General features: G+C 44.8%; 1 protein-coding gene across 3 annotated transcripts in view; it reads left to right on the top strand.

Annotated features, from left to right (window-relative positions):
* Positions 1-16,524, top strand: part of MORC2 (MORC family CW-type zinc finger 2) — a 49,276-nt gene extending 32,752 nt beyond the window's left edge. For all 3 annotated transcript variants that reach the window (XM_059485194.1, XM_059485195.1, XM_059485196.1), the window contains 14 exons: positions 2,275-2,415; positions 2,845-2,999; positions 3,127-3,255; positions 4,518-4,623; positions 9,700-9,832; positions 10,333-10,407; positions 10,520-10,894; positions 11,334-11,474; positions 11,568-11,622; positions 12,396-12,537; positions 12,862-13,053; positions 13,148-13,241; positions 14,577-14,765; positions 15,625-16,524. In XM_059485194.1, the coding sequence (XP_059341177.1) occupies positions 2,275-2,415; positions 2,845-2,999; positions 3,127-3,255; positions 4,518-4,623; positions 9,700-9,832; positions 10,333-10,407; positions 10,520-10,894; positions 11,334-11,474; positions 11,568-11,622; positions 12,396-12,537; positions 12,862-13,053; positions 13,148-13,241; positions 14,577-14,765; positions 15,625-15,693 (1,996 nt within the window). In that variant the 3' untranslated portion in view covers positions 15,694-16,524. The remainder of the gene's footprint in view (positions 1-2,274; positions 2,416-2,844; positions 3,000-3,126; positions 3,256-4,517; positions 4,624-9,699; positions 9,833-10,332; positions 10,408-10,519; positions 10,895-11,333; positions 11,475-11,567; positions 11,623-12,395; positions 12,538-12,861; positions 13,054-13,147; positions 13,242-14,576; positions 14,766-15,624) is intronic.
* Positions 16,525-21,997: the final 5,473 nt, after the last annotated feature.

Here is a 21,997-nt window from a genome sequence, read left to right on the forward strand (position 1 = left end):
AACTTCTGTACTAAGCAATCCCTGTTGTCTTTTGGAAAATTCTTGAGTTACAGAGGATGTCCTAGGACAGTTTTCTGCTGTTTCCGTGATGCTGGGTGCATCAATGAAAGAAGTGCTTTCAGGTTTCCAAAGGCTATATAAGATCAGGTTGGCTCTGAATCCAGACAGTAGGACAGGTACTAAATTTCTAGTAATTAAATCCCTGGCTTTTGACCCACCACTTCATTTTCCGTGGTTTGGATGGTAATTTTACTTCCTGTCCTCTTTGATAAAAGTGAAATGTCCTTTTTGTTTTGTAGGTGAGTATATGTTGGAGAATTTTGCTCAGACATGGCTTGAAGGAAAAAAGGCCATGAAAATATACAGCTGATTGAAAAGTAAAAGGCAGCTGTAAACAGCATGTTCTCAGACATGTTCCTGTAAACAGCAAAGTTCTTAGGCTTGTTTTTTAATAACAAGTAAATACCTTGTCCTTGGATAGTGATGGGAAAGCAGAGTGACAAACATGGAGGCCTTGAGAACAGTTAATAACAGGATGAGAAAAACAAGTTTTGGTCTCAATAACAAACCACAGGTATTGAAAACAAGAGGAGGGGTTGGTGTGTAATCTGTAGCCAATAATGAGCTCGGGTTTTGCAATATGTATGAACTTAATTTAACACAATTATAAAAGTGTGCATACTGGATCAATAAATCGGAGTTTGATGCTCATCAATAAGGATGTGGTCGACTCCCTTTGCTTCCTCAAGTATACATGCTATTTCTTGAAGTATAAGGCTCTACATTCTTTTCCAGAAGTTAGAAAAAGAAAATTAATCCCTGAGATGGGTGTTTTGCTGCACTTGCTCATGCTCTTGAATCATGGTTTTCTACGACAGTGAGCTGAGACCAACAGGTCACATTCCAGCCCAGCAGTTGGCAGTGTTCAAATCCCCTCTTGGCAACGGTTTAGATTTGAAATTACTGAAAACTGCTATTTCAGGTGTTTTCCTAGGAATGTACTACAGTCACCTGTTTTAAATGATGCTGTGTCACAGGGTACCATTGCATCTGTGTGAGGGATGATGGCCTTAAACAAAAATTGAATATGAGTTTTATTTTTGGTATTTATTTTGAAAAGTTTCACCATTAAGACAGACTCAGATCTCATATCTGCAGGTGATCATTGTGTAGGGTTCATGTGTGTGTGGTTCAGGTCTTCCTAATATTTGGTATTAGTAGACAGTCAACTGAACATTTTAAGGAATTCCACTATCTTCAGCTAACCGTTTAAGCAGAAGTTAAATTCCTCATTAAGATAAGGTACATAACTGCAAAGGACTTGATGGGGGTAGGTGGGGAATATAAAGCAGGTCAAAATTGAGAAGGGTGGGCAGGACCATGGTATAGGCTATGCCTAGCAGTAGTTACTGGTTTGGGCCTCATATTTGAGGATACTTCCATACTGAGGCTGAGTATCCTTCTTATGAAAAATTCTCAGCGTGGGTATCAGGGAAGCTGTGGAACCTGATTAATTTAGTATGTTGAAGAGCAGGACTTGTTTGTGAGACACAGGGATTTTGTTTGATTTATAGCACAAAGAGATCAAAATCTCAAGGCTTTTGGCCTTAATGGAAATAGAATTCCTGCTAACCAAAGATTCAGATTGAGAAATCCTGTGGGTTCACAAACATACTCGAGGCCAACTTTTCTTGGAGTCACCTGCTGCATAGATAAGGGAGAAATCATGCAAATTGATATCCTAACATTGCAGAAAAAGGAGCTCTGCTTGGGCTGTATGTTGTATCCTCCAGATTTTGAACTTAAGGAGCAGCCTTGTGAAATTTGGAATTAGGAGAACTTCCTAGAATCAGAATATCAAGACTGTAGTTTTCTATTGAAATCTGAATTTCCATGCTTTATCTAGAAAGGGATATATAGCTGGAAAATACAAACCAAAATAGCATGGGAAAGGACCAGTCTGGATGCAACAGCGCTCTCATAAGACTAATTCACTGAATAAAAACATCTGAAGTAAAAACCAGAATCTGTTCTGAAGGAGAAAACATATTCAATTGAAAAATTCTCTGTCCAGCCTAAATTAGTATTTGTATTGCAAAGTTTTTGTATTTTGTTCATATTGAGTTGTAATGCTCTTTCAGCAAATGTTTTGTATTTTTCAGAAGTAGCAGTTTAATGCTCAAGGGTGCTGGCCTTCCATACCCTCTCTCTAACACCAGCAGATAGAATGCTTTATTTCCAGCATCCCTAGGGGCTCTGTTTTGTCCCCTACAGGGCACTGAAGGAGCCCAAGGAGCTGAATTTTATCTTTGGGGTGAACATTGAGCAGCGCGAGCTGGACGGCATGTTCATTTATAACTGCAGTCGGCTGATCAAGATGTATGAGAAGGTGGGCCCACAGCTGGAGGGTGGCATGTGAGTCCTGCAGATTTTTCTGCAATCTTTGCTTAAGCTTGGCACATTTTTCTATATCTGACTTAGGCTGCGCAGTAACCATGTTTTGCATTAATCATTCTTCCTGAGCCTGAGGCCTGCTCATTTTGTCAGCCTTCAGTTTGCATTCTGACAAATAAATTATATTTAGTACTGCCTCATATTTTCCTGGTTTCTTGATAGAGAGTTCTTGACACAAATTTTAGCCATCCCTGCAGCAGTATGAGGAGCTTGCCATTTGGTGCTGATGAGTGCTGGTAGTACTAGTGCCTCATTCCAGAGACAGGCAAAATAGGTCTTGACAGCAAGTACAAATATTTGAGCCCATCTTACATTTTGCATTACAGTTCATGTTGCCAGCCTGTTGGTTTAATCTGTGTCCTTCTGTGTCACTCTGTGTCCCTCTTCCAGGGCATGTGGAGGAGTGGTAGGCGTGGTGGATGTGCCCTATTTGGTTCTGGAGCCAACCCATAATAAGCAAGACTTTGCTGATGCCAAGGAGTATCGACACTTGCTGAAGGCCATGGGAGAGCATTTGGCTCAGTATTGGAAGGATGTTGCAATAGGTAGTGAAACTTCACAATTACCAGAGTCTGGAAGGAGAAATTTGGGTGGCTGAAGGTCAGCCAGAAGTGCAGATGGTGATTTTGTGATAATGACTCCATATTGAGCAGAATATGGTTTGTTTTCCAGCCCAGAGAGGTATCATCAAGTTCTGGGATGAATTTGGTTATTTATCAGCAAACTGGAACCAGCCTCCGTCTAGTGAACTGCGTTACAAGCGCAGGAGAGCCATGGAGATCCCCACCACAATTCAGTGCGGTGCGTCTGATCCAGCTGCTTCTCTCTGGGGAAGGCGGGGGAGCACTCCTGGCTGCAGATGGGACAGTTAAATGCATAGGAGATTTGGGATGGACTATCATCCCTCCCTAGGGCCTGTCTCCTCTGCAGTTTGCCTTTGTTTGCACTCAGTGGTATTCTGTGACAGCCAGGCATAAAGCTCCTTTCCTGCACAGTTTGCTAGTTCGCTAACTGATCTTCTCAACTGAATCTTCTGACAGAGCAGGGCAGGTATGGCCAGTAGCAGTGTTGAGAACAGCCTTAGAAATGTCATATGAACTGGAGCTCACCAAAGGCACCCATCCCAGCACCAGAATAAGATGTGAAACATCTGCACAGGCAATGGGAAGTGGCCAAGTAATTTGTACCCTGATGCACTGGCCTGCACTGTGCCAGCACAGAGGGAACCTTTTACAGTTTCCTTGGAATTTAATGCAAGTTCTCTTCTGTGCACCTCAAAACAGCTCTGGCTAAGCCCTTGTTAGAGTAATGGGAAGCTCCACACCATCACTTTGTCACCTGGTAGAGGGACACCAAGCTCCCTTATTTTCACCCCGGGACTTAAGGATGTGGTTGTAGGAAGGAATGTGAGGCCATTCTTGTGGAATTATTTGTTAGGCTCTTCTGCCTTGATGGTTGTCTCAGTCTTTTCAAGGTTCTTTTGAAGGGGGAGGGATTTTTTTCTCCTTCTTGTCTTCCCTTGTTGATATCCTTCCAGAGCCTGATTTGAGGACATTTGGATTTTCTTGGCAGAACTTGATTTTGTGAAGCTGTTGGTTTCCTGGTAGGCTAGCAGTACTCTGGAAAACAAATTTGTGTTCCTGGTTCATCAAAAATTTAGTAGATTTTTTTTTAAGTGGATATGTCTATGATTTGTGTTACTTTGGTATAATTGAGAGACAGCCTGTCTGCTGGGCTGAGCTGTGATGTCTGAACTGGCTGTTCAATTCAGTTTGTGTATGTCATAGTTGCAGCCGGAGTGTGAGGTCCTCTGGTGTTGGTTGGTGCTAGGCTTCATTGCATTCTTGTTCGGTAGAGTTGTCTTTGAGGGTTTCATTCAAGTGTTTTGTGAGCACAAATAAATAATTGACTCAATATATTCTGTGGCTGTCTCACTTTTTTGGCCACTAGTCTTACTGTTGTTGGATACACTTTGGTGTGGTACTTGGGCATTAAATGGGCTATGGGAAAAAATCATGTGTCTCAGGCTGTGTATTCTGACTTGCAAAGTGTCTGTCTGACAGATGTCTGTCTGAAGTGGCGGACTCTCCCGTTCCAGCTGAGCTCAGTGGAGAGGAACTACCCTGACACCTGGGTGTGCTCCATGAACCCTGATCCTGAACAAGACAGGTAAGAATCAGTTAATATTAAGACTTTTCTGCAAGGTGCTTTATCTGCACATGTGGAGCTTTTTTCTGATCATCTGTTCTTTGAAAACAGTTGGAGGGGTTCTGTACCTTTAAGTTGTGCTCACAGTCTGTGAAAAGGCAGCAATGGCAATCGTATAGGGAGCTGAATGCTGGGTGGGCATTTGCAATGTGCAAATTGCAGAGGACATCCTCAGCAAGTGACAGGTGATACCAAACTGGGAGGGGCAGCTGACAAACCAGGCCGTCATAGATCCCTCCAGAGGGACTTGCAGGTTGCAGAAATTGGCCAGCAGAAGCCTATCCTGACATTCAGCTAGGAAAATGCAAAGTCCCGTCCTTGGGGAGGATAGCCCCAGCACTGGTGTGTGCTGTCCATCCCAGAGATGATCAGGCTCAGGGCGTTCTCATTGACATATAGAAACAGACAAAGGCAGGCTGCAAAAAGCACAGAGCCTGTCTCTTCCCAGAGGTGCCTAGTGCCAGGACCAGACACCAGGAGCACAAACTGGAGTGCTGGAAGGTCCCTCTGCACATCAGAAACACTTTTTTCCCTGTGAGGGTGACCAAATCCTGGCCCAGGTTTCTCAGGGAGATTGTGCAGTCTCTATCCTTGGAGATATTCCAAGATGGGGTCCTGAGCTCCTAGTCCTGGGTGGCCCTGCCTGAGCCGGGTGGAGCCAGAGCTGCCTCTAGCCTGTCAACCAAGTGATATGGTGGCATTTGAATCATTGGTTGTTTTTCTGCCCTGGCACCAGAAATGCTATTACAGGTTTAGATTATATTAGGTTTGCCATGGGCACGATAGATGGCAATTGGAGAACTGTCATGGTGCAGGCTGGGAGTTAGGTGAGTTCAGGGGGGGCTTTGCAATTGCCTTTTTTGCTCCTACTGCTCCCACCCATCAGACACCAAACTGCGGCAATTCCACATGGTTGGGATGAACCCAGGAGGGACATTTTGCATGCTTGAGGAAGCAGCACAGTGGTTCATTTTCCAGTGATGTGTGTTACAGTCACAAAATGTAGGTAGAATGTAGTCATTTATTTGAGTGAGGAAAATGATTGCTTTAGGTTGCTTCTCTGTGGAAAGCAGCACTGCTGGAAGCCAGTTCTTGTCTGTATTGTGTAAGGAAGGGAAGCTGCTTCTCTGTAAGTCAGGTCCCTTGGCTCAGGGCTTAAAGTCAAAGGGGATGAATCCAGGTGGTAACTTTTGATTGGAATAAAGAATTTAATATCCATGGCTGAAAATTTTACAGAATATTGATGCTATTTCAAAGTATTGACTTTCTGACTTCTTCCTTTTGGTACCTCCTAGTGGAGAATACCTGTGCTGACTTCTCTGTTTGCTCCATATGTATGTAGAGCTCCTGCTGTAGAGCTCCGAGGAGTGTGGCAGTGCTGAGGATGTTCCTGGACAAAATGCTGGGGCAGGGCTGAGCCTGGAACCTAAGGGGCTGGCACGTCCCCAGCCCTTCGGCTGGAAGGAGTAGTGAAGTTCAGAAGATGTTGCTTGTAGACACACACAAACACAGACAGACTGTGTATGTACATACATCCAGTCCCACAGATAGCACAAGTGGGCATGTGCAGTGCTCCCACAGACCACACCAGCAGCTTCATCCTTTTCCCTCTTGGCTCATCAGGGTGAAGGATCACTAGTGGAAATACTCATGTCCATACCTGGCCTTCAGATCCCGAGCCTCTGGTTACTTCCACTGGGATAGATGGGCCCTGAGGCCTGCAGTCCCGGGGGGAGGTGTACTGACCTCCTTCTGTGTTTACACATAGCGCACACACCCTCCAGACCTCCCAGTGTCTCACACTGGGGATTTCTCTGTCTTGATTGGATCAGGGTCCTTGCTCTTCCCCACATGCTTTCTGCCTAGAGACACCCACTGTTCTGCCTACACCCCTATACCCATCTCCATCAGCTGTGAGACTCACCCATGTCTCCAGTGATCAGCTCCTGAGCATCACCCTTAGACATCCCCTCCCTTGCTCCCAGGTAGCCTCCTGGTTGGCTCCTCTGGCCTGACGTTCCTGTGGCTCATATTCATTCACTTGCCTGTAGTCACAGCAGCTGGTGGCACTCAGGCCCATGAGTCACTGGGACCAGTGGTCCCTCTCCAGCTACTGACACTTGCACCCCAGTACAGAGGCCCTTGCCTAGGAAAGGGGGAGACATGGAGGTTAGTACACAGAGGTGTACTGACCAGCCAAAGGTTTATGTACAACTGGCCCTTGTTATAGTGTATTTTTCCCATATTTGTTCTTCCCAAATAATCTCAGTCCTTTCCTTTACTTGCTTTTGGTTCCTGGTGTTGGTCCAAAAGATGTTTCAGAGGGCTGCCCCCTTGACCAGACACCAGAGCTGAGGCAGCCGTAGGACAGTCCTGGCAGGACCCCAAAAGGGGTTTCTGTTCCTCTGAACAGATTTGCATTCCGCAATTCCCAAAAAGCCCAGTTCACGTCTCCTGAGCTGTCTTTGGGCCTCTGGGCTTGTGGAAATGGACCCTAGATGGGCTGGTAGCTTCTGGGATGGCCTGAGGGTAGCTATGGAAGGGTGTTATTCAGGTCCCCTCACCTGCCATTATATTTCTGCACTTCTGTCTGCAGAAGTGGGAGTCTTTATTGTATCACCTACCAGGAACTTGATTTAGTGATGAAAGAATTCAGATCTTTTATTTGCAATACCTTGAAAATTGGGGGTGTGTGGGTGGGGCTACTTTTCACTTTGAGGTATTGTTTGGGGTGAGTCCGAGTACCTCTGCAGTGCATGCTGTGCCATCCTATATTCCCCGTGCAGGAAGCTGGGAAAGGGCAGGTGGGGCACTTGGCACTGGTGAGCCAAACTTCTGGTCATTTTAGCTTCAAAAGGAGTCTCAGGAGTCTTACTTTGAGAGAATAAATAACTCCAGGACATTTCTTGATTAAGTAGGCTTACATGTGCTTTCCAGCAGCAAGTGCAGTTGTGTCCTTTACATGAAGTAGAAGTTTCTCCAGCACTCCTGGCTTTTGGTTGGAGCACATTCCAAGTGCTGCACTGTTGAGTCATTGTGCAGAGTTTGGACACCTTCATATCTGTGTCCTGACCATTACAGGTATTTGTAGTGTCTGAAGGATGGCAGGATTTGAGAAGCACATGGGTGGCATCCTCAAGCTTGAGGATGTACTGTGAGGCTCAGTGCAGGGTCTCATCCAGCCAAATCGGAAATGATGCAATGTCAGAGCAATGTCAGGTGTTGGGACTGTCCTGGCATCAGAGGTCGTATGGTAGTTTTGGCTGCCTCAGCACAGTGTCTACTATTGGCACTGACCTGTTCCCTGCCCTTCTGGTTTGTCCACCTGCACTTCAGTGGCTGCTTGTGGCAAGATGTTCCAGATCATGGGAGCTGAATGCCCTTCTCAGTCTGTGTTATGAGAAGCAGTCACTCCCTCCAGTGCCACTGTCTCTGTTGAGGTCAGCACCAGGTGCCACTATCACTCAATTTCGTTACAGAGAAGGCAGTGTCCCTGTTTCACACTGTGAAATAATGTGAGGCTTGCTTGCCTCTATTCTCCTATCTGATATCCAGTTGGATCCCAAATGTCATTTGGATGGGTGGCTGAAGCACCAGCTGAAGATGATTGTGTGTCTCAAAGCTCCTTGAGCATTATCAGGAGTCTTGGTTTCAGTCCATTCTGACTACCAAGATAATACATTTGTTCTGGTTTGCTGCCTCCAGTGATGCAGTCTCTGGGTTTGGATGCCATAAGTAGTCTGAATTTTTCTTGTCACAGAACTCAAGGTGCTTTTGTTCTTTACTGTGCTGTAAGACATAGCTTGGCAATGCTTCCAGCCTTGCCATGAGCTGGAAGATGCATTTCTGTGCTGGGAAACCTGTTTATGGTGCCACTTGTTCAACTTTATCTTTGGGAACTGCAGGTTTCATTCACAGGCAGTCATTTTGCAGTGACGACACACACTTTCTTAGCCAAGGAAGTAACCGCTCTATGGAAAGTGTTTCAGCAGGGAAGAGGCTGATGGAGGAACTGCTGCTTTTGCTCCTTCTCACTCACAAAGCTGATCAGAGTGTATCTGATAGCTAGAGATCTTGATAGAATCATCTCTCCTCAGCTTCTTGGAGTTTTGAGTGTTCTACAGTGAGAGTAGGGTTCTCTTACATCTTCAGGTTACCAGCTTGGTTCCAGTGTCCAATGAAATCTGCTGCATCTCTTGTGTTGTAAAAGGGCTGTCTGCTGCTTTCCTGGCTCAAATTATTCTTCCATGATTTTACCCCAGCAGTGCTGGTCCTCGTCTGTCGTTCTGTGATTGTTTGGTGATAGGTGATGAGCCTGGGCTCAGTCCCCTCTTCCTCCTCTGGCAGTGCTCCTGAGGGCCAGCTGCTCATCCAGGCACTTCAAAGGTGATGCCAGTGCGTTTGAGAGAGTACTTCCTGCTTCTCTTTTCCTTCTCTCTCAAGGACTCTTCCAGGATTCTGCACCTGAGAGGACCTGGGAGAGTAGGATACTCACCACTGTTATTGGCCATGGGCTGAACAGCTACAGGAAAGCAAAGGACAAAGCAATTAGCTACAGGATATTGCAAAGCACACTGCCTGGCAGCACACTTGAATGGCAAGGCAGAAGGCATTTGGGACTGGAAGGCTTGTGGTAATGTCTTAGTCATGGGTTTCTGGTACTGTGCTTTCCTTTATGAAGGGAAAAAAGTATGTAGAAAGAAGAACTGATGTGAAGAAATAAGGTGATAGGAAGGAAAATTGCTGAAAAAGTCTGGAGTACAAATGCAGTACAGAAGCTGTCACAACTGTCACAGTTCCTGGGCTCTGAATTGGTGATTTCCAGCATAAATGCCTTTTTATTAGCAATTATGCTTTTCATTCTTAATTCATATTTCTTTTCCAAGATGAAAACCACTGCTTTTGAGATTGTGGCTGCTGCAGAAAGGCAGGTGGCTTTCCTGCTGCTTTTAGAATGGTATGCTGGGATAATCCTGCATGAGATGGTACAGGTTCTGCTGTCCTTACTGAGGGTGTCTTGCATTCCCTCCATTCTAGATGTGAGGCTGCAGAGCAGAAACAGAAGGTACCACTGGGATCTCTAAAAAAAGACTTGAAATCAAATGAGGAAAAGCAGAAACAACTGACAGAGAAAATCCGCCAGCAGCAGAAAAAGCTGGAAGCTCTGCAGGTGAGTCTGGAGGTCTCCAGCTAAGTAGAGCAGGTGTGACTCAGCAGCAGCCCTTTCCCTGTGCAAAGGGCTGCTGCTGAGTCTGAAACCATCTTTGCTCCTTCATAGGGCTGGGGCTGTTATAACAACAGAAATTGATCATCTCATCTTGCTTTTAATTTTCTGTTGGGAAAATGGAAATGACAGCTGAAGGAATATCTCTTGAAGAACACAAAACACACCATATAATTGTTTGGTTTAGCCTGGAGAACTGCTGGAATGGGTTCCGGCAGCCCCTGGCAGCCTGTAAACATGAACTTTCTGATCTGTTTTTTTTTTTGTTTTGTTTTTTTTTTTTTTGTTTTTTTGGTTTTGTTTTTTTTTGTTTGTTTGGTTTTTTGTTTGTTGTTTTTTTGTTTGGTTTTGTTTGGTTTTGTGTTTTTGTTTGTTTGTTTGGTTTTGTGTTTGGAGGTTTTTTTCTTTTTTTCAAATTTTTCTTTTTTTGTTATTGTTTTTTGTAGAAAACCACTCCAATTCTATCTCAGGCTGACTTAAAGAAACTACCTCTGGAAGTGACTACACGGCCTTCAAGGGAGGTAAATGGAATCCTACTGTAGGCTTTTTACTCTTTTGTGCTTCCTTAGCTGTTCTGAACAGCAGTTCCCCACTCTTCTACCCTTCCTCTCTCTCTACCCTCCTTTGTTTCAGCACACCCGATCTCAGCGCCCACGATCTCCTCCTTTGCCTGATGTAATCAAGAATGCTCCCAGCAGGCCACCAGGATCTTCACCTCCTCACAAGTCCTGCACTCAGCTGAAAAAAAGTTCTTCAGATCATCCAAATACCAGCTCCCCCAGGCTAGCAAGCATGCTCTTCAAGGAGGAGGCCAGCACTTCAAGGACACACCATCACACTGTGACAGCTGGGAAGTCTAACAGCACTTTAAAAACTCTTGCCAAGCCAGGTACAAGCCTGAAGTCGCTCTCTGGCCAACAGAGTCCCAAAAGCTCACGTGAGACACCCAATCCAAAAGCAGCCAAGGTGCCAGCAGTAAGGAAATCTGCCTCTGGCAAATGTTTACAGGTAAGAATCAATGGGATGAAACCCCTCAGCTCCTCACCCACTGTCCTGTAAGCCTGTCTGTTCTGTATTGTGGTATGTGCACTGTGGGCACTGCACAGGACAAGAGAACTTCTACTTTACTCTTGGGTTAGGGTGTCATTTACACTCCTTGAGAAGACTGGTCTCATCTCTTTCCTGTTAGACCAGATTGTTTCCCCAGGGAAAAAAAAAATGCATGGGGTGGTGGGATGAGTGTTTGCATGATGATATACCACCTCTAAAACCTTCCAGAAAAGCTCATTAACTACCAAATAAAATACTGAGTGTTGGGTTTTTTTTTTTTTGGTTTTTTTTTTTTTTTTTTTTTGTTTTGTTTTGTTTTGTTTTTAACTTGGCTGCAAGAAGGTTTTGGTTGGAAGCAGGCTGGAATTAATAGCTAGAGCTTGTTTGCTTCCTTCAGGCTTCCAGCACTCGAAAGAGGGCCTCGAACATCCCAGAGGATGGGTCTGAGGAGGAGGGTGAGCCCAAAAAGGAGAGGACAAAACGAGGAAAATTTTTGGCAGTGAAAGAAGAGAAGGATTCCAATGAGGTGGTGGTGGAGGTAAGAGTGTGCTGGTTTCCCCAGCAGAAGGTATTTGTCAGGTGTTTATAATCTTGATGAGAGGTGGCTAATTTGAGCTCTCTCTGCTCCCAGCTCACAGACAGTGCTGGAGAGGAAGAGTTGTTGGAACTGAAGAAAGCACAGAAAGGTGAGAAATAAGCCAGTATCTGACATAAAAAAGAACTGTTGTACAAGTTAAACATGTGCTTTCATCAATGAGATTTTAAAATAAAAAAATAGTGTAGATTTGAACTCCAAACCCCAAGATTACTCTAACTTGCATGAAAAATTTTGGCTGAGAACCCTTTGATTAGACCAGTGGCAATTGTGGCATGGAAAGGTCTGTGATTGATGCTTATGTGATGTTGTCTTATGTGATGTTGTCAGGGGTGGGGCTGGGCTGCAGGGTGTAGCTGATGGCATGTTCACCTATCCTGAGTGGATCATGCAGCCATGCTAGCTGGAAAATGCTCAGGACTCTATCCAGATCTGCACTGCTGTGAGAGAAGAGTGACTGGGAGACCCCAGGAAAGGTGATAGCTGGGGTGGTACTGCACCATCTGCCAGAGCAGGGCATCTTTTCAGCATGCTTCCAGGGAGCTGTCTGAAAAGTGGCCCACTAGGGACATGTGGCAAATTGTCCTAGAGCCCATCATGAGACTATAAAGCCAATGTGAAACAGCTTGGAGTACAGGAGAAACCTTCCATCCGGAATTGCCAGTTCATTTCCATGCATCTTCATGTTTCTCAGCAGGAGCTGACCTGTGTGCCCATTGTGTTTTGATGGTGTCCGTACTGCTTGAGGGCATTGTCACAGGTTCAGGTGTTCTCCCTGCTGAGGTGCCTGAATCTCTAGAGCCCCTGTAGAATGTGCTTTCCAGCACCTGAATGTTTACAAACACCTTTGCTTCCCCCTCACAGATAAAGGGCTGCACGTGGAAGTGCGTGTGAACAAGGAATGGTTCACAGGCCGTGTCACAGCTGTGGAAAGGGTCAGGCATGCAATCCGGTGGAAGGTGAAGTTTGATTATGTCCCTACAGACACCACACCAAGGGATCGCTGGTAACTATCTAGAGCTACTGAATTGTGGAGGCTTGGGGTTTTTTTGGGAGGAAGGGCCTGTTTTATTGCCATAGATCCTGAAGACAAATATGCTGTTGTCATGTCAGGAAACATGTGAGGTCAAGACTGTCCAGGGCTACATAAGGAATGGGCATTACAGACTCCATCAGTCTGTCACTCTGATGCCTGCCCTGGAGGCAGCTGTTGTGTGTCTAGAAGTCTGTGTGACACTTGGGTACAGATTTTGATGAAACTGTTAACCGTGTTTCAGGTATGTCCAATGTAAAAAAAGATTCCTGACATTCCCTTAATACTTTTCCTCAGGGTGGAGAAGGGCAGTGAGGATGTAAGGCTTATGAAGCCTCCCTCTCCTGAGTACCAGGCTCCAGACACACAGCAGCAAGAGGATGCGGTCATGGCTGAACCTTCTACCTCGGATTGCATCAGAATCGAGCCTGACACCACTGGTCCTAGCAGCAGCCAAGAAACAGTTGACTTACTAGTCCAGATCCTTAGGTGGGTTCACTGCAGATCTTGTGAGCTCTGCAGTCTGATTGCTTCAGTCTGTTAAACTGCCAGCTCTGGCTTTGCATTTTGTTTTCCTGCACAGGAATTGTTTGCGATACTTCTTGCCTCCAAGTTTTCCAATCTCCAAGAATGAGCTGAGTTCCATGAGCTCAGAAGGGTTGTTGGCATTTCCCTTGGTGAGTTCAGTACTTCTAGAAAAGTAAGTTTATGTGTTTTCCCCGCACATATTCCTTTCTTATGGCAAATGTGCGTCTTGCTAATGCGGGAGCGCACTCTTGAAAAAATAATTTGGATCCTTGGCAGACTAACGTAGCTGAGGAAAAGAATGAGACCTCTGAGAGATGCCTTGAGTCTTGTAAGAGTTGTCTGAGGATGTTTTTAATTACCATACATGTGTGTGGGAATGCTGTTGGCTGCTACTATCTTAAATTCTTAACCATTGCTATTAAACTTATAACTTATAAGTTATAAGCCTTATAACTTATCTGGCGACAATCTTAAAAATTATAAATTAATAACAAATAATTATCCCCAGATTCACAGAATATTCTGAATTGGAAGGAAGACACAAAGCTCATTGAGTCCAACTCTAAGGTAAATGGCGCATACAGGGTTTGAGCCCACAGCGTTAGTGGGGGTTCAATCCCTTTATAGGCCATTTACTTTAGTGTGAGAGAACATTGAAGTAAACCCCTTCCCACTTCCCTGGGAAAACAGGTTGACTGCCAGCAAGTCAGCTGCACACCATAAGACTTTTGACTTCTCTTTATTTGAGGACAGGTAGGACTGAGCTTCCACCAGCAGCCTGGTACTGGGAGGAATGTTACCTGGTACCAGTGCTGGCTGCAATGCAGGGCAAGGGAACTGGCCTCTCTTACTTTTTCCTTCTCCAGCATACCACCAAGACAGACCTTTCCAAGGAGGCACTTGTAAAAAGCCACCTGCAGATGAGCACATGACCAAAGCCTGTTCTGTTTTGCACTTCCAGACTCGAAGTGTGTGTATTGGCAGTCTCATCTCCTCCTCTTCTGTTAACTCAGGCATCTGCTGGCATTTGCTGGAGTTACTATTCCTGCTTCTTCTATAGGACACCTTGGTTGTGTCTGAGGCTTTTGGTTAGTGTAGCTGTCCCTACCTTGCAGTGGGAGGCTATGATGTCTGGGTGATCTGTACCAAGGATACTTAGAATTTACAGGGCATGTCAGGCCTGCAACCATACCTGCGGGTTCATGCTTTTTAAAGTACACTGCACCCTTAATCTAAATTCAAGCAGCTTTGGGGGCAGTTCTGGTACTGGAAGAATGTGAAAAGCTGTGTGAATTCTGTGCTGGCTGGTGTAGGCAAATCAGATGTAAATACAAGGGTGGGCAGAGTATGCAGAGGCACGCTGCAGGGAGGATTTGATCATGGGGGCCAGGAGTTTGGGTCTTCTACAGCCTGTGAATGCTCATGTTTTTGTTGATGCTTGATGCTTTCTCTTAATGTGACATCTTGTGTTTTGTCTACTACAGAAAGAATATTTTAAGCAGTATGAGGTGGGTCTGCAGAACCTGTGCAATTCATATCAGACACGTGCCGATGCCCGGGCCAAAGCATCTGAGGAAAACCTCCGGAACTTAGAAAGGAAGCTGAGGGAAACAGAGGAGAAACTGCAGAAGTTGAGGACTAATATCATGGCCCTTCTGCAAAAAGTGCAGGAGGTGGGTGAGGAGTAGCAGCAAACCCTGAGCTGTCTCAGAGTAGCCACCTGGCTCATCCCCTCCAAGCATTACAGTGTTTCACTCCAGTGTCTCACTGGGCTCCAACTTCCTCAGCTCGGAGCAGCTTGGCTGTCACTGCCCACACTTGGGATCCAGGCTCTGAGAGTCTGATGTGTGTTAATTCTCACATGAGAATGATTTCTCATGGTGTGTATGTTATGCACAGATTCTGTTTGTTCTCTGCCATGAGGCTGCTTGAGAATTTCCCCAGGTGTAGGCAGTGCTCATCAGGGAATTTTTGCCACATTCCTAGGCAGATTCTGAACTCCACGAATAGAAATGCAAACCTTTAAACAAACAACATGAAAAAGTGTTGTGGTGAAATTGATATATTAGTTATACTATTAAATTAAAATAGAAAATATATAATTGAAACATTTAAATAAATAAACTAACTCTAAACTAAGAAAACTACTTTAATAAAATCAGGATCAACCTGTAAAGGCTACGGAAAGCATCTGAAAGCAGTTTCACCCTGTTAGGAAAATGTGTTAAATCTAAAAGAGCCCCAACCAAATCTTCCTCGACCACAATCAGTACAGTAGATCCACCACTTGAGTGTGTTTTTTGAGCATCTGGTGCTGATGGGTTTCCTGTGTTGTCTTTCGGATGCTGACAGGGAAAGCTAGGGGTGTTGTCACTGCAAGCTGTCAGCAGCTGGAGGGGTGCTGGAGGTTGGGGCATAGAGGTTGAGCAGGTCAGACGTAACAGAGGGTGCTAAGCTGCTCTGGCTCCTCTTTTCTTGTGCTGTTCCTCAGTATTAACTTCTCACTGGTATTCCTTGTTGCTTTGGTTTCAGGACATTGATATTAATACAGATGATGAACTGGATGCATATATTGAGGACTTGATCATGAAAGGTGACTGAGCAGCTCCAGCACAAGTCGTGGAGAAGTGCAGAAGAGCTGGCTGCTGCAGAGGGAGATGTGGATCTCTGTGCAGGTGGACTGAGGCAGCTGATGAGGAGAGAGTTTTTTAGACAGCGCTCATGTTGGTGTACAACTTGTTCCTGTGACTGTACATGAGAAGCATTTGTGCTGTTGGCAGGAAAATTTTTAATTTTGTAGTTCTCTGAATCTCTTCCTTTTGTTTATAAATATTTATTTTTAAAAGAAATGGGAACTGTGCCTGTTACAATGGCTGGTTTTAGTGATGTAACTTTTGCTTTTGCAACTCAAGTATATTCATATGCTAAACCTGGGAGCTCGGAGCGCCCTGCTTAGCTTACTGGTTCTCCAGCAAGAAGCTGGCAGCAATTAAAAAATAAGCCTTGAGTTGTGGCAGAGGGGGTCAGGCTTTTTTTGTGGAAGATACTGAACTTGAGGTAGAGAAAGCCAAGCCATGAATTGGAGCTATAGAAAGGAGATGTCCTTGTATGAGTGTGAGTAGAGGGGATGGAACATTGGTGGAACTCGGAAATTGGCACTGGCACCTGCAGTTAGCTTCCTGAACAGGAGGTTGCTGCAAGTGGGTGAAACTGCCACCGTGGTAATAGCCAAGAGGCTGAAGTCCTTGTAGAAGAGGATCACCTCCTGGACTGCTCACAGTCAGAGGAAGAATGCTGGCGTTTGGGTTCTCTGCTTGCAGTCACTTTATCACTCACTTCTGCTGCTGTTTCTTTGAGACATAAGTACAGCATCAGAACAACTCCTCATCCACCTGACAATAAAGTGACCCCTGTTCTATTTTCACCCCCTCAGTTTTGTGTCGCTTTGCTCAATTTGCTCTACCAGGTAATTTTATTATTAGAGATTTCTGATTATTAGAGAGAGGCTATTTGGAGCCTTTGGAGCCCTACACCGCTGATTGGCATCTGGCCCTGTGCCTGCAGCAAAGAAAACAACTCTCCCTTATCCTTCAGCTGCAGCCAACTCCTGGTGAGCCACTTGTGGCCAAGGGGACTTCATCAGAGTTTGTCAGCTGGCCAGCAGCTTCGCAGGCCTGCTAGGACAAAGTGTCTGTGGACTCATGTTCGGAAACTGTAGTCCCCTGCAAGCCAGATGGTTGTAAACATGGTGTAAAGCAAGAGGTACCCACTATCAGGGAGGTCAGGTGGAATGGACCCTGGGGATTGACACCTGGATGTGTAATGGACGTCTTGCAGCAAACCCTTCCAAATTAAAAATCTCTTGCACCAAAAATCTTTGGCACTAATTGTTTATAGTCCTGAATAACTCCCAAGTTTCTACACACCACAGAAGAGGGGGAAGGCTTTTGCTTATTACCTGAATTACAGGTGCTTATCACAGCACATGGTGAGACTGCTTCCATCCCGAATCTGGGCCTGACATCCCACAATAAATAAAGGTAAGGAGTATTCCCCTCTCCTCATACACCCTCCTGCACAAAGGGGCAGCATTCCTTAAGCAAAGGAACAGGCTCCACCAGTCTCCATTTCCTCACACATACTGGAGATTTATTGTTGTGATGATACACTGCAGTTTCTGATGAAAATAATCCAGAGAAGATGCATTTTTTATTAAGGTGAAAGAAGTCTTTGTCCTTCCCAGGAGACAGCAGACATTCTAAAGAAGGAGATTTTGTTATATTGCAGTTCAGAGCTGCTGCTGCACACAGGCTTCAATTTTGGACACCCAGAGGGCACCAGAATGGGGCTAACTGTTCTTACATAGTTCTTGAGCTTCCTGGCACAGTTTGATTTCCTACTTCTCCCATGTTAGGAAAGTGCAATTGTTTTGAAGTTTGGTCTTTTTCCCCTCTTTTCTGTGGAACCACTCATTTCCAATTTTAACTCTTGTTTTTTAATGCATTTAATTGTTTTGATCTTCTACCAAGGTTTTTTGCTAGGAAGAGAAAGCCAAGAACTTTTAAGTGCCAGTAAAATAGATTTTTCATTCTCAAACCCTTTTGGACAATGCTCTGCAGCTGCTTTTTTCTTGTTCTTGATTTTGTTTCTATAAATTTGTTAGGCAACTCTGTGTGTAACATCAGGTTTTAGTAACACCTCTAAAACCCATAGGCTCAGAATGCCTCCAGAGGGAATCCAAACTCCTGGCTCCAAGTGGGGTATACTCCAAAGCTTTATAAAGTGGTTCAGGGCATTTTCCTGTTGAGCTCTTAAAATCAGGGGTAGAGACTGCCCCACAGCTCTGCACCACACACCACTCCTATGGGTGTTCTTCCCTGGTATCACACAGGGATGTCCCTATCATATCTTGAAGATCATTCCAGCTGCCATCAAAAACCTGTCCCCTGCCTCTAACCCTGTCAGGACACCTCTGTCCTGCATTTAAGCCTCTTGATGCCTCAGATGTTCCCCTAAGTCTTCCTCTGCTGTTTCTTACAGCAGAAATACTAAGGACATGTTTCCTTTTGCACAACATTTCCCTCCCCTTCTCTATGGCCAGCTTAATCCCTTGTTTATACATTCCATAGTTGAAATTTCTCCCAGAGCTGTCAGCTGGATACTTCATGCCAGCTTACTTCTTGTGGGCAGGTTGCATTTTTCCTTCAAGCTCTCTGCCACATTCCCTTTGCATCTGTTTCCAAGAGCAGTAGATGACTGATGTTCTCGCCTGCAGGAAAGTAAAGATGAGGGTCACTCATGAGAGAAACCAAGGGAATCTGGAAAATTTGCCAATTCTTGATAGTTGCTGTGAACTAAAATGCTGTGGAAATGGAGAGGATGTCCTGGCATGCACAGCTCTGCAGAGGTGTAAAGTAACACTGATCTTTTTTGGATGGAGAACGCTGAGGGGTGTGTGTTTTCATTGTCCCTAAGAGTTCATCAGTGCCCAGAGTTGCTTCTTAGCAAGGAAATGAGGAGGACTGTGTCGTTCCTGTCCTTTTGAAGCACTTCTTGAATCACTTTTTGAGTCTCAACCAGAGCTTACCTTGTCTTAGTTTGAAAAGCAAGTGTCTGCCAAGGTGTCTGCCAAGGTGTCTGCCAAAGAAGGCAGGAACATCTCTTGGAATGGAGACTATAACCCCCTTCCCTCAGAATTATTTTAACTTTGAAATTTAGGGGCTTTTGGGCAAATATTTGGGAAAAGGAATAGCAGCTCTTTCCTAGTATGCATCCCAAGGCAAACAGACACCAACTGCGGCGTTCCCAACACCCAGAGGCAGAGACTCAGTCTCGCCATTTCCCCTCTGGTGCCGTTCCGGGCGCAGCCGCCAGGGGCGCTGCTGGCTCCGGGCAGGGCGGGGGCGATGATTCCCCCGCGCCTGCAGGGGGCGCTGTGGCGCAGGCTCGGTTATTTCTCTCACGTTGTAATGGCGGACATGCTGGCGGAAGGGTTGGGAAAAGGGCTTGCTCCACAAACCTCCAGGGGCAGCCGATCCCAGTGCCTAATCAGGAACCTTGGAAGTGGCAAGCTGAAACGGCAGGAACGAGCTCACCTGGGATAGCAAGCAAGAGTCAGCTGTAGTAGGAGCTGCGGTGTGTCCTGGCAGGCAGGGAGTGTGGGGTTAACAGTCTTGCGAAAAACCCCTGGAGCAGGAGCTGAGCAGCAGCAGACCGTCTCCCAAACTGGGCCCAGAAAGGCTCCCTTGGAGCGAGAAGGGGCTCAGGGATCCTGGCATTTCCCCTGAGGCACCTCAGGAGATGGTGAAGGATCCTGTATTTGCTGTGGAAGGGTGCTGATAAGGTCTCAGTGCAACGGCCGCTCTTACAAGCAGCACTCCACTCATGGTAGGAGGCAGCAGGAGACTGAACGTGGTGCTGGTTGCAAATTCTTCCTGCAGGGACCGAAGCCTCTTTCCCCTCTGAAAGCTGAGAGGGTAGGAGAGGTAGGAGCTGCTCCCAAACCCATTTTCCCCAGCCCAGTTCTCTCAGTATCTCTGGCCCTCTGAGAGAAACCCTCTCGGAGTAGAGGGTAAGAGAAGTGCAGCTAGGTGCCCTGCCCCTCAAGTTTGGCATCTTCTTTTGTCTCTCTTAAGTACCAATTATATTTTCTTAGAGACAGATGGGACAAAATTCCATGAGAGAAAGAAACAAAAGGAAAAAATACAAAGCCCAAACACCCCCATTAAAGATGCAAGCAATTGCTGTCACATAGAGCAGATCCTGTGAGTATCGGTCTCAGTTTGGACACAAATTCTGGGAGACAAATGCTCTAAAATTACTGTTTTTCTCTAAAGAGAGGGCTTCAATTGACACGTGGAGAGAGACTCTAAAACTCAAAGACAAAATGAGTTTTAAAGTAGGTATGTTTTTATTTGGCCAGATGGATGGGAATATTGCTACAAAGACATGCGTACCCCTTGTACAGACATGGTTTTCTTTTATCCTCTAGAATGTTACATATGCGTCATGTTTCAGAATAGATTATTTCCTGGCTCCTCTCCCTCTCTACTTTGTATGCTAATCATCTTATCAGTCCTTTGCTGGTGTGCAGTTGTCTCTGGTGGTTGTCTCGGGGGTCTCAGGGGTCATAAGGGATGAAGTAAAGTTGTCTTCCTCAGGACTGACTTTTTGACCTGCTGCCTTGCACATGCTTACTAATCTTTTGGCCTCTGTTCAAGCCAGGAGTCCAGATTCATCTGATTTCAGGGGCCCAAGGAGCCTTGTTATCTCAGTATCCTTGCATACTGTATCCTGTTCTTGATAAACATCCTCCTCCTTATCAGGCATCCTTGCATTCTTTCTTGCTGTTTTGCACATATTCCTTTCCTGTATTCCTTTTCTTTCTCACACAACTAAGGATGCAGCAAATATTAAGCAATGTCCACCATCTTATGTGCCTATTCTTAATGAATACCTTCTAATTTCTGTGATTGATATATATCCTCTAGTTCCTGACTCCATGCTTCAGTCCCCTCTTTTTAATAAAGTAGTAAATTCTTTTACTTAGTATAAATTACAATCCTCATGGTATGTGTCTTCTAATGCTTTACTATGTACTCATGATAAAGAGGTTAATATTGCTATTTGTTGTAACAGTCTCCAATTCCAAATAAGTATTACAAAAATCAATTTTAAACTTACACCAATTACTAAAACTTTATCAATTAGTAAAACAATGATGGGGTGACATAATGTATTTAGGATCCCGGTTGCAGTTGGCAACCATCTGAAAAATGAACCCCACCAATTGTGACTTGCATCTAGTTTTACTCTTTGCAGAACCTTGTTTATTTCCTTCGCGTCACAATGGACAGTAAAGTTTTCTGTCCAGTTTTCTGAATATCCCTTAGAATTTTGACAAGGTCCTGATGCTTAATAAATTTACATGAGGTTTGTTCTAGTAGGTGTGGGTGACAACCTGTGATACATTGTATTGTTGGACTAAATTAGCTGGTGAGATACAACTGGTGCCAAATTCAGAAATTCACACCCTAAAATTTTAACAAAGTTACAAATACAAAGGGTTAAAATGACTCTCACTGAGCAAAGTTCATTGCTCTTGTCTATTTTTATAATAGCACATGCAGTTCTCAAACACACACAACCTTGACCAATATCTACAAGCACAGTCCTTTGACTGGTATTCAGATGAATTTCAAAAAGACAAACACCCTGTTCAGTTTCAAGACATGTATCTTGAGCATTGATTGTATTACTCTCACAAATTAACCCCTGTTGTTCCCAGGTAATGCAAGATTCTGGATTCACAGTTTGCCATTTTTCACTTACTCTTCATGCCCATGTCCTGTGTTCTGAAGGGTAGAGCACTGATTTAGTCCTAATGCTCAAATAGGATGAATAACGTAAACTGTGGCGTTGTATGAGCACAAAAGCATTAGCTATGTTATCACTTGAGTCATAGGTGAAGTTTAGCAATGTCCACCAAGATTGAAATTTCTTCTCAAAATCCGTAGCATTGTCCCAAACAACTTTTTGAATCTCAATCAGAAAAGCTCCTTCACTCCCTTCTCTTATAATTGAAGCAGCTGTTGATTGTGACCATAATTGTCTCTATACAACTAAAAGCCAGAGACACATTATCTTGAACCATAGCAAGTGCATCTATAATTACTCCATGGTCTTGGTCTTCTGCTTTTTTCAAACTTGGTAATATTTTCGAAACCTGCCACTAACTGGTTCCCAATGCTAACAAAGTTGACTGTATGGGTTGTTTTAATTTTGTTGGATTGCTTGTTGCAGTGGCCAATTTATTCACTAATATTTCTGAATCAATTGCATTTAAAACTTCCAGCCCTGTCCCTAATATTCCAGTCAGATCTCTTCACATTCTGCCTCTGGTATA

Source organism: Ammospiza nelsoni, chromosome 18 (assembly GCF_027579445.1).
Source record: "Ammospiza nelsoni isolate bAmmNel1 chromosome 18, bAmmNel1.pri, whole genome shotgun sequence".
In the NCBI taxonomy this organism is placed as follows: domain Eukaryota; kingdom Metazoa; phylum Chordata; class Aves; order Passeriformes; family Passerellidae; genus Ammospiza; species Ammospiza nelsoni.